Raw genomic sequence first — 12,500 nt, 5'->3', positions numbered from 1 at the left:
ATGGCAAATGCTCGATTGTCAGTGAGAATAAAGACGATCGTGCGTTATGGATGTAAGTGTGAGTGCGAATTTTGTTTTGTATGTGTGATAGTAAGAGCGTCAGGGGAAGGATGGACAGAGAGAAGATGACGAGAGAGAGAGAGAGAGAAAGAAAAAAATAAAAATAAAAAGAGAGAGAGAAAAAGAAAGAGAGAGAGAGAGAGTGAGAGTGAGTGTTGTGGGTAGGTAGGTAGGTAGGTAGGTACGTACGTACGTACGTACGGGGGAAGAAGGACGATGAACGAGAAAGGATGAGGGAGAGTGAGCGAATGAATGCATTGGAAAATGAATGAAAGTGTTAATGTGGAAAGGAAGGTAGACTGAGTGAGATATAGATAGATAGATAGATAGATAGATAGATAGATAGATATATAGATAGATAGATAGGTAGATAGATAGAGACGTAGAGACATTGATAGAGAGAGAGAGAGGGAGAAATTAGAGAAATAAGAAAAAATAAGTGTTTGGAGAAGCGTAAGGAAATGGAGACACGGAGAAGGGGGAGGAGAGAGAGGAAATGCCAGAGGGAAGAGAGAAACGGGGGCAGGCGATGATAAAAGTAGAAGAGATATAACAAATAAAGAAGGGAGAGAGAAAAGGGGACAGAAAAGAAAAAAATAGAACAAAGAAATAAGAAATGAAGAGACGAGACAAGGCAAGACAGAAATAGACAGTAACCTCGGACAGAGGCAGCGATAGAAACAAGGCGAAGTGGAAAGGGAGAGAGAGAGAGAGAGAGAGAGAGAGAGAGAGAGAGAGAGAGAGAGAGAGAGAGAGAGAGAGAGAGAGAGAGAGAGAGAGAGAGAACGCCAGAAAGCAAAAGAGGGCGTTTATATTTAGCAAGTGTCTTAAGTGGTGTCGCAGGAGATAATGAAGGAGATATTAAAGGAGAGGACGGCCCTCGTCACCCGCGGTTTATGTTGGCGCGTGTTGAAGTCGGTTTACAAGAGCAAATCCGCCTTATTGGGGTTCGCTTCCCCTTATTTGCGGAGGACACGGAGACCGCACTCTCCGATATGCATTTGTTGCATGCTGATAGATGAAACCAAACCTCCCGCAACTCTCGGAATTAGCTGGTGTATTTTAACCGTTGGTCACTTTTGGAGCCTCAGTCTTCGCCATTGTCTGTTGTGGAGGGAACATGATCCAACAGCCTCCGTGGCCACCAATCGCCTGCGTGGTGGCAGCTTCCTCAACACCCTCACTCATCTCCTCATAGTGATGGCCTTCACGCCACTCCTCGGTTACCCTCTCGCCACTCCACGGTGCCACCTCCTAATTCCGTGGTGCCATTTCGCTAAACACCATGGTGCCCTATTTTATTAGTATATACCTTATGTGCTACTCCATGGTGACGTCTGACTCTACTCCACGGTGCCGCATTTTATTACTATACACTTACGCTAAGGTACCACCCTATGTGCTACTCCATTAGTGACAACTCCTCTACTCCACGGCGTCACCTCTTCATACTCCACATTGCCACTCCCCTCTATGCCACCTTACTCTACTTCTCAGCATTGTCGCATCATACTCCAATGGGACGTCTCCTCACAGCGAGAATCTGTATTATGTGTGGTGGTACCCTGGACAATTTATTCTCCGGCTCTCACCACCACACGTTCTCCTCATCACTGCTCGCCACAATGCACTGTTTTCGTCTCCCCACTGTTCATGTCAGTATGAGGTCATTCGCAGCCTTCATTCTCTCTCCATCCCTCTCTCTCTCTCTCTCTCTCTCTCTCTCTCTCTCTCTCTCTCTCTCTCTCTCTCTCTCTCTCTCTCTCTCTCTCTTTCTCTCTCTTTCTCCCTCTCTTCTCCTCTCTCTCTCTCTCTCTCTCTCTCTCTTCTCCTTCTCTTCTCTTTCTCCCTCCTCTCTCTCTCTCTCTCTCATCCTACTCTCCTCTACCCCTCCTCTACCCCCCCCCCCCGTTCCCTCCTCCTAATTGCGCATTGTCTCATCTATCGCGAGAATCCATGCAACATATTAGTATCGCGAGAATCCACGCAATATATTATTATCGCGAGAATCCATGCAACATATTAGTATCGCGAGAATCCATGCAACATATTAGTATCGCGAGAATCCATGCAACATATTAGTATCGCGATAATCCATGCAACATATTAGTATCGCGAGAATCCATGCAACAAATTTTTATCTCGAGAGTCCATGTAACATATTATTATCGCGAGAGTCCGTGCTACATATTATCGCGGGAATCCACGTAACATATAATTATCACGAGAATCCATGCAACATATAATTATCACGAGAATCCATGCAACATGTAATTATCACGAGAATCCATGCAACATATAATTATCACGAGAATCCATGCAACATATAATTATCACGAGAATCCATGCAACATATAATTATCACGAGAATCCATGCAACATATAATTATCACGAGAATCCATGCAACATATAATTATCACGAGAATCCATGCAACATATAATTATCACGAGAATCCATGCAACATATAATTATCACGAGAATCCATGCAACATATTATCGCGAGAATCCATGCAACATATTAGTATCGCGAGAATCCACGCAACATATTATTATCGCGAGAATCCATGCAATATATTTTTATCTCGAGAATCCATGCAACATATTTTTATCTCGAGAGTCCGTGCTACATATTATTATCGCGGGAATCCATGCAATATATTATTAGCACAAGAATTCATGCAACATGTTATCGCGAAAAATCCTCCATGCAACATATCGCTAGAATCCTTGCAATATATTTCTCGAGAATCCATGCGCCATGTTATCGCGAGAATCCATTGGACATGCTATCGCTAAAATCCATGCAACAAGCTATCACGAGAATCCGTTCAACATATTACCACAAGAATCCATGCAGCATATTATTATCGCAAGGATCCATGCAACATATTATTATCGCGAGAATCCATGTACTATGTTATCGCGAGAATCCATGTAACATATTAGTATGCATGACAGTATTCACTGAGAATATTGATATTGAGATCGGCTTGCTATTTTTTCATTGTCGCCGATAATCGCAGTTGCGAAAATACGACTTGCAATGTGGAGATAATTTCCTTCGCAGTGGTGCCTGTGATTTTGTTCCCCAGGAGATCTCTCTTTTCGCGTTTTTTTTCTTTTTCTTTCTTCTTTTTTTTCTTTTCTGTGGCCAGCGAATCATAACTCGGAATTCTGTCTGGGTGAGTGTCCCTCTCCCGCCATTTTTCTCCCAGCTTTGTTTTCCGAGGACAGAACTTTTGTTTCCCGAGGCCAGTTCTGTCCCTACCTCAAAAATTTCCAGTACACTCCTCGTGGATAATGCGATCGCTTGAATAGAGGAGAGATGGTTCACCCACATTCCCTTTTGCACTTCACTCTCTCTCTCCTCTCCTTTCTTTCCCTTTTACCCTCTTTCTCTTTCTCTTTCTTTCTATTCCTTTCTTTCCTCTCTCTCCCTCTCTCTCCCTCTCTCTCTCTCTCTCTCTCTCTCTCTCTCTCTCTCTCTCTCTCTCTCTCTCTCTCTCTCTCTCTCTCTCTCTCTCTCTCTCTCTCTCTCTCTCTCTCTCTCTCTCTCTCTCTTCTTCTCTCTCTTTCTTCTCTCTCTCTGGAGAATTATTGGACTTTGCTTTCGAGACTGTTTAATGGGAGCTAAAAGCAGGTCTGCGTCGGGCTGTACCAAACGGACGATTGTTTTGCCGCGAGAGAGTGTGGGTGCCGGGATGTCCACCTGAAAGTTGAATGGAGACGAGCGCACCTGCCGTGCACAACCAGCGCCGCCATTCAACTTGCACGAGTCTGCCGCTCCTGCCTTGGTGTTGTCAGGACCTTCGAGTCCTCCCTGCCTTCTGGGGACTTGCCTTTCAATGTTCCTTGTTTAACTCTCGCCCTTTCTATATTTCTCTTTTCTCTCAATTAATTTCTGTGTGCTCTCGTCTCTTTTTTTCTTTTCTGCTCTTTCTTCTCCTCTCCTTTCCTCTTCTCTGCTATCCTCTCTTCGCTTCTCTTCCCTTTCCTTTACTTTGCTTCTATTCTGTCCTCTCTCCTCTTTTCTTCTCTTCTCCTCTCTTATTTTCTTTTCTCTCTTCTTCCCTTCTCTTCTCTTCTCTTTCTCTTCTCTTCTCTTCTCTTTCTCTTTCTCTTTCTCTTTCTCTTCTCTTCTCTTCTCTTCTCTTCTCTTCTCTTCTCTTCTCTTCTCTTCTCTTCTCTTCTCTTCTCTTCTCTTCTCTTCTCTTCTCTTCTCTTCTCTTCTCTTCTCTTCTCTTCTCTTCTCTTCTCTTCTCTTCTCTTCTCTTCTCTTCTCTTCTCTTCTCTTCTCTTCTCTTCTCTTCTCTTCTCTTCTCTCCCTCTCTCCTTAATTTATCTTTGTGTTTGAGAAATTACACAACCATTCGGTTATATTCTCTTAACACGGATGATGTTCGTGGTCTTAGAAAAGCGAGTTGAGGTCTCTATCGGACAGCCAGCCCTAACCAAGCGGCGAGGCATGCGCTTCCCCCTTTGTCCACTTCCTGTCGACTCCCTGCCCCCCTCTCTCCCCTCTCCCCTTGGCCCCTTCGCCCCCTCGCCTTCCCTTAAGATATTTGTTTATCCGGAAGCAGTGTGCTCTCGACGCCCCGGCTCCGAGCTGCGCTTTGACGGCGTGCTTGGCTCCCAGCGGCCGCTCTCTCCCCGTTGCCTGTCGTTGGAGATCTTCACGCTGTCAATATCGTTTCCTCTCTCGTCTTCGTCTTTAGTATTGATGATGTTGATGTTAGGCTTGAAAGTGTTTTCGTTTTCATTTCTTGCCCATCCTTTTCCTTCTCTTCTCTTCTCCCTTTTGTTTATGTATTTCATTATTTATCATTCCTCCTCCTCCTCCTCCTCCTCTTCTTCTTCTCTTAATACTATTCCCACTCCTTCTCTTACCTCTTCCTTTTCCTCAGTCCTTCCTCTCCTCGCCTCTTCTTCTCCCCTCTTCTTCGCCCCTCTTCTCCACCCCTCTTCTCCCTTCTTCTTCTCCCTTCTTTTTCTTCTCCCCTTCTTTTCTTCTCCCCTCTTCTTCTCCCCTCTTCTTCTTCTCCCCTCTTCTTCTTCTCCCCTCTTCTTCTTCTCCCCTCTTCTTCTTCTCCCCTCTTCTTCTCCCCTCTTCTTCTTCTCCCCTCTTCTTCTTCTCCCCTCTTCTTCTTCTCCCCTCTTCTCTTTCCCCTCTTCTCTCCCTCTTTCCTCGCGGTGCCAGTAATGCCTTGCAGTTCAGAATGTTCTCGGAGTTTCGTAAGTTGAGCCCGAGATGGGAGGAGAGGGTGCGGGAGGAGAAGGTGGATGATAGGAGGGGGAGGGGAGGGGTGAGTTGGGATGGTGTGGTGTGGTGTGGTCGAGGTCAGGCCAGGGTCAGGATTTGATCTTAATGTTTTTAACTGAGATTTAAAGAACAAGGGACAGAGAAAGAGACAGAGAGAAAGAAATGTGATACATTGGGTTAAAGAACAGAGGGAGAGATGAATAAAGAAGCACACGAAACAGGGAGAGTTGAATAAAGAAATACACAAAGAAGAAAGTTGACTTTCAGAATAGAATTCTCCAGAAAAGGGAAAAATGATGACCAAATGGACTGCACACATTGTGTTGCAAGTTTGCATTGCAGCATATTGCTCCAGGTGAGCACTGGCAATTATCTTGGAACTAGAGTTGTGCTTCTTTTGGAAATGCACTCCTGCTTTCTTGCCAAGCATGGTTTGTCTGAGGACAAAAAAGGAGAGAAGAAAAGCACCATGCTTCAATTGATGGCATGTTTTCTTTGCTCTTCCATGGGTTGCATCTTAATTTCTCATCCTCTATATTCTGCAGATTGTGACAACGGATCGAGACATCATGAAGAAGGAGCTGAAGAAGGTGACCCGCGAGAGGGATGAGGCCGTGAGTCGCCTCAACGCTGTGAGTCAGTCAGACCAGCCTGCTAACTATGGTATGTACTGCTATCACTTTTTTGGTATCTTGACTTGATTGTATCCTCTCTCTAAGGCCCATATCTCCCCTAGCATTATAAATGTAAAGGAATTCATTTGATGTTATTCAAGACAAGAAATGGAATTTGGTAATGAATTTTGAACTGACATTTTATAAACCTACAGCAATATTCTTCCATTCTCCAATGTTTTTTTTAGGACTGGTAGTACAGTCAGAATGCAGCATAAGTAATATACAAGACAATAAATAAGAAAAAATAATTACAAGTCTTGCTAAAACAATATCTTAGTAATCAAAGTCAGATATTCACACATCAGTTTGCAATATACTCATTATTGTGAATTATTATTTTGCAGGAACTTTAAGCAAACATGGAGTATCAGTGAGTGACAAAAGCTTATCAACACCCCGGGATTATGAGTCCATTAAACTGCAATGTGAAAAAGCAATGTCTGAGGTTCAGGGACTCCTGAAGTATGTACAGCTTTTGTTTGGTGTGCTTTACCTGAATACTGAGACAATTATTTATCATATTTTTTTCTTGAAGAAAAAGTGATAGAACAGTTATCAGATATTATCATTAGGCCATTTTTTTGGTGTTTATTTACCTTTGATACTTGTTCTAGGCAAAATGTGGATTTGACAAGGAAGTATGAGAACTGCATGAAAGAAGTCGACTACTACAAAAAACAGGAAAGAGCTGCCTATACTGCTTTACAGAATTTGAGAATGCAATATGAAGAGGTAATTATGAACTTTTTTTACGCCTCAGCATTTATGCATTGAAAACAACACGTAGTTATGATTTGCTTGCAGTTGTTTATGGCATTGTTATTATGGATTTGTCTTGTTGCAGTGCTTTGCTTTACCATAGTGAGTGATGTGAATTGTTTTATTGTTTGATGGATTTTGAAGCTTATTTAATCTGGCCTCTTTATGAATCTTTAAGAGTTGGGATCCCAATTAGTGTCCAGATATTCCAAGTGGTTTGTTAAGTATGTTAGACCCTCCTGGATGGGTAAGACACTCCATTGCAACACTTGTAGATGGGCATGTTTTCAACAAATTCTATTTTTTAGAAAACTTACTGTCATATGAAGTTAGTTGGTAATGGTAAAGGTAAAGTAAAAATGTGGGCTGGAATTTACATAACAGGTGACCATGAGGGATCATGGCATGTTGAATGTCATGAGAGCAACATTTTCACTCATCATGGTCAATAGACATTCTAAATCAATCCTTGGGCAAATAGTATGGGTAGCTAATGAGAGATGCCAGATAGTACTCAAGTACCCCTACATGCTTTGTGCTGACTTATATCCTGCCTAGACCCTTAACATTGCCTGGGAAGGTTCAGTGGTACTGGCTCTGCAAATATGTATGGCCTTCCCTAAGTAGGAACTAAAGTATAAAAGGATGAGGGGATATTCAATCAGCTGTTCATTTGATTGTAACAGATATAATGACATGGTATTTATATAGTCTGAAGGTCACTTGACACTTCCCTTCTTGCTGTTAAAGGTTTTCATGGAATCCTCCCTCTGTTGGTTAATACATCAAGGCATTTTCAACAAAAGTTCAAATATTGAAGAAAAGACTACATGGGAGATTCTCTGATAGAAAGAAGAGGAAAACTACTGTAACTACTAGGGGGTCTAAATTATTCATTTTGCTACTGTTTATTCTTTTTTTTTTTTCTGTGCTCATGTTTACATTCGTTGATGTCACGGAAGGTTGTTTGAATTATTGTCAAAAGGATTGGATTTTTTTTTGTGTGTGTGTGTGTTTAAGATCTCTTTATGCCATTTAAATTGATAGATATACTATAGATTTCATTTTATTATAGGAGATCACCCATACTATCTAGTACTAGTAGATGCAATCTTGTTATTTGTGTCTGTATGATCATCAAGCTATTTTTTAGTAGGCATAGATCTGGTATTTGATGATGACCACAATCTGATAAGTTTTTTTTTTCTCCGTCTCTCTTTGCTACTAAACTATGCATGATAATGCTTGTGAAAATAAAAAGGATATGAATTATTAAGTGTTATGGTGCACTGATCTTGTCTTCATTATCTAGCTTTTGTAGGTAGGTTTGATAATAAGAAATGTTTTTTGTTTTGACCTAGAAATTGCTCTTCAATATTTTGAAAGTTATTGATTAGCATCTGGTCTGATTAGTATTTTATGAATTCAGTTGATGTTATTTATATTTGTTTTATTGATATTATCATTACTATTATTATTACTGTTATTATAATTATTATTTTATTAATATTAATATTGTGATTGTTATTGTTACCATGAAGTTTATATTTATTATTTCCAAAAATCATTATCAGGATAAAGTTTATTTTTATTTTTCCAAATATTTATTGGGGGAAATCTTTCCAGGAAAAACATTATTAATAATGATTTTGGTCCTGAATTTGCAGTCTACTGTCACTCACTAGCAAAACCCCCTCAAATAATAAATTTTTCTTTCTGATTCTCAAGGTTGTGGCAGAGAAACAAAAATTGGAGCGTGAGGTCACTTCATTGCAAACGATAATGGAAGACGATCGAAAAGAGATCGCTGACCTTCGGCGGCAACAGCAGGTCAGCAACCTACTAGTACGAGCGTTTTCGATCGTAGATGGAGCATCACAAAACTAATCACTAACCCAGGCAAAGTGACTGGTTTTACAGCAATTCTTTTTTTGGTTATACTCACCTTTGATTCCCATGAGCTCAAGCTGCACTCAGATATGTAACAAGCTCCGCAACTTTGATTCTTCAGTAGCCATTGATAGTACCTTTTTCCAAACTTGCTAAAACCTTTTTCTGAATCTCCTTAAAGCTGTCATAGAAATAGAGAAATACAAAGTTGCAATCAGGTTGCATTCTGATTCCCATAATATCAAAGCTACACTAAATAATATAGTAGTGCGCACCCAGTTTTCCATGATGCTTCTCAGTGGTTTTCCATTCATGATAAACAATTGATTTTATTCCTAGATTTGCAGTCCATAAGGCTCTGCAAAGAAGACTTCAGTAGGTGTGCCTTGTATTTTGTGTATTCTTCTTGTGTATTAGACAAGATTAAATGCACATTTAACTTTAAAACACTCCCTAAATTGAGCACACTTCCCCATTCTTTATAGCAGCTATGACACTTTGTCAGCTTTCCAAGACAATAAGTGTTACTAGCGGTGAAACAGTAGACAAATTATAGTTCCCTCTATTCGGTCAACTCTTTCTTTGCTGTCCTCTATGTCAGTGTAAATTATTAAAAGGAATATTTAATTGGAATTTGCAGATATTACTAAAAAGACAAAAAAAAGTTTTAGTGTATGTTTCCAATCACTGTTCAGAATACCCGTTCTTGGCTTTTGCAAACAGCTCGGGATTGGTGGTGGTATATTTGTCCCTCAGGAAGGTTCTGTTTGTTGCTGCAGTGTTGGTTCTTGCCATTTAGTATGTTACATTGTCTCTGATTTTGTCCAATGACTGTAAATAATTTTTTTATATAATCTTCTCAGTGACTGAAAGATGAAAAGCTTGATTTAACTTCATAAAAGAAAAATGGAAAGAGAGTGTGAGACCACATTACGGCAGCTACAGCAGAATAAACTATACAGCCTTCCTTTTCAATTTTTGTATGAATTCCTTTTTTATTGTCTCTATATTATTTCATTTTGAGAAGTGCTTGGTTAAACTGGTTCATAAATTCATATGATAACCTGCAATTTGGTTTTTTCTCTTTCCAAATAGGAAATATAGTAAAACTAATGATGAGTCAGTGAAATCAAGCAAATTTTCCACCTATCAGTAGACTCATATGTGCATGGCTGTTGGCTCTTTTATTGCTGATTCGTCAATACTGAAAAAAGGTTTCATATCTCATCATGTATTTTTTTTTATTTTTTTTATTATTTATTTTTTTTATTTGCTAGTCTTATATATTCTAGATGAAAAATAGTAGCAGCCCTCATAACCCCTTTTATGTGGCAGTGTAGTACGGTGTTGATGACCATAACTAGGAAGGCATCAGATGTTTAGTTATCTCCATATGTTAAAGCAATTCACCAAATTATTATTTTGACAAAGTAAAAAGAAAGAAAAAAGATTAGGAAATGTCCCAAAATATTTGTTTAAGATTGATTTGCTGATGCCATCATAGTTGAAAAACACTCCTTACCAATTTTGCCTAACAGACCCGGTCCTAACCTTCCCCATCTCTCTCTTTCTCCCCTGCCCTCAGAAGGTTAGATTCCCGCTCAAAAGACAGGTGGGTCTTACCCCCTAGTGGATGAAAGTTGCATGACTTGCTCCTTACAGAGTTATAAGGGTTCTCTCAGGTTGGGAAACAGCAAGATGATTCATGAATTACCATAACCCTAGACTCAGCAGTCTTGCAGCTAGAGGTAATGCAAAAGTCCGTGCATCTGCTGCCTCACTCTGAGGGGATTATATATTTTGATGTTTTCTTTTTATTGGTCATGAGTTTACCTGACTGTTTATGAAATGTAGACCCAAGCTTTACATTGCTGTGACAGAGCATTATACAGATACAAAGAATGATGCATGTGATCATAGCATGAAGAACACCATTGACAGGACTGAAGTGTTCAGATCTCTCATGTAGCATCTATTGTATGTTCATTTTCTTCATCTGCAGTCTTGCTATGGATGTTCAATGTTAATTGTTACATTTATATGCATCTTTGCTTTAGCTAGAATCTTGTTTGATAGTTAATTTGTTGATATTGCTTCTAGTAATAAAGTCTTAAGATTGTTATTGATCATAAGCTAGTTTTTTCCTCATAGGTTATAGATATATATGGAATTTGTTCATATAGATGCAGAGATCACTGTTTCGTAGTTGCAATATTTTTTGTGAAGCATTTCGTAGATAATGTTCAGATGGACAAAGTAGATCAATAAGAGGAAATAGTATGCTGAAGAAAAGAAAGATTAGCTCTGTTGTTTGCCTTGCTTGCCCAATAGTCTTTGGGGTCTTTCTTAGTTTAACTGTTGTTGATTTACTTGTAATTGGGATGTCTTTCTTTGATGCCACACTTAGGAGACGGTAATAGTAAGTGATGGTTCCCTTCTTAGGCCTGCCTAAGTCTTCACATTATACCCTTGGATTTTTTTATGTTTGCAGCATATTGTATGTCTCAATTTAGTTTTTTTTTATGTAACTGCTACTCTTAATTGCTAATGTACTATGTAATTGTTGTGTAAAGATTCAGATGAATGTGAAAATCAAGATGTATATAGGAAATAGTTCCTGTAAACACACTATTAAAAAAAAAAAAAAAGTTTTTATTTTCAAAGACATACTTTTTGAAGTACTGGTTAGCACAGATTTATTTTTGTGTAAAACTGTTTTCAAAACCAGGCATGAATACTTTTTATGATGAAATGAACTATATGATATTTTTCACATTTTCATTTTTATTTTTAACTTTTTGATGTTTAGTTCTTTGTTATTTTTTTTAAAGATAAATTGCCTTTGTCTCTTAAATAAACTGGATTTGTATATAAAGGAAATGGTTTTTCCATTTCAAATGATTTTGTTGATTTTGGAGTGATGTTTCACTGTGACATGACAATGGTAGCGTATCTGATGAGTGTTATTATTGCTAGATATTGAGATAGGTATATGCATAGCTAGGGAGAGAGTCTGCCAGCTTATCTTGTATGGTTATTTATAATAATGGGACTACATTTCATCATCTGAGAACAGTTGATTAATAAAATTCTTCTTCTTTACTTCCCGACCAACCCTCCTTTCCCCCATCCTCGGAAAAAACCCATCCAGGAAGCTATGTCACAAGAAGGATCAGGAGAGGCCATCAACCAGCTATACATGACCACCATGCGCAAGTACGAAGCCATCAAGGATGAATATGACTCCATTAGAAAGAGGTACTCGGATCTTGTAGCCTCACATTCCAACAACATTTCTAAACTGGAACTCACACAGGTTAGTTTACAGAGTTTGCATTGTTTTTTTTGCATGGAGTAGGTTGCTGTTTCTTTGATAATGGAGATTTGTGTTCAGGGAATGAGGCTGGGGGAATGAGGGATCAAACTGTTATTTGTTATAGATATAAGATCTAATGTCTAATAAGCATATGAATTTTTTGGGGCGGCTGGGTGGTGGGGATGGGGGTACTGTGTTTTTTTGTCAGAATCTTTCAAATGAAAGTAGTTAGATAAAGTTGGTTCAGGAATATTCATTATAATGCAGAATAAAAAAATAAAAAAAAAATCAGCCATCATACTTTGCAGTGGTTTTTCATTTATTCTGTAACTCCTGTTGTTTAATAACCTAATTTATGGGTTGTTTATATCATACTTTCCTTACATATTGTTCTGTATATGATTTTTCTAATCCTGATGTCATTCTTTCTAACATTATAGGAAGAAGTATCTCGCTTGAAGAAGCAGTATGATGAAGTTTTGCGTGAGTGTAATGAGGCAGTGCGAGAGAAGAATTGCCTCAAACAGCAGTGTACC

The 12,500-nt window shown here is 39.2% G+C and overlaps 1 protein-coding gene across 8 annotated transcripts in view; it reads left to right on the top strand.

Annotated features, from left to right (window-relative positions):
- The window catches only part of LOC122257499 (MAGUK family member discs large 5), a 273,185-nt gene that overhangs the window by 221,993 nt on the left and 38,692 nt on the right, over nucleotides 1-12,500 (top strand). For 3 of the 8 annotated variants that reach the window (XR_015192171.1, XM_086550676.1, XM_086550672.1), the window contains 7 exons: nucleotides 5,868-5,985; nucleotides 6,344-6,461; nucleotides 6,614-6,731; nucleotides 8,487-8,603; nucleotides 10,234-10,260; nucleotides 11,800-11,964; nucleotides 12,405-12,500. The exon at nucleotides 12,405-12,500 is cut by the window's right edge and continues 66 nt beyond it. Coding sequence is in view for 7 of the 8 variants with exons in the window: in XM_086550676.1 (XP_086406802.1) it covers nucleotides 5,868-5,985; nucleotides 6,344-6,461; nucleotides 6,614-6,731; nucleotides 8,487-8,603; nucleotides 10,234-10,260; nucleotides 11,800-11,964; nucleotides 12,405-12,500 (759 nt within the window). In the remaining variant the exon portion in view is untranslated. The remainder of the gene's footprint in view (nucleotides 1-5,867; nucleotides 5,986-6,343; nucleotides 6,462-6,613; nucleotides 6,732-8,486; nucleotides 8,604-10,233; nucleotides 10,261-11,799; nucleotides 11,965-12,404) is intronic. The other 5 variants (XM_086550677.1, XM_086550675.1, XM_086550674.1 and 2 more) reach the window with 3 other exon arrangements.

This window comes from Penaeus japonicus, unplaced genomic scaffold (genome assembly GCF_977035675.1).
Source record: "Penaeus japonicus unplaced genomic scaffold, GWHDUDI00000001_assembly GWHDUDI00000024, whole genome shotgun sequence".
Classification (NCBI taxonomy): Eukaryota; Metazoa; Arthropoda; class Malacostraca; order Decapoda; family Penaeidae; genus Penaeus; species Penaeus japonicus.
The sequence above is the reverse complement of the archived record's forward strand: the minus strand, read 5'-3'. Positions and strand labels throughout refer to the sequence as shown.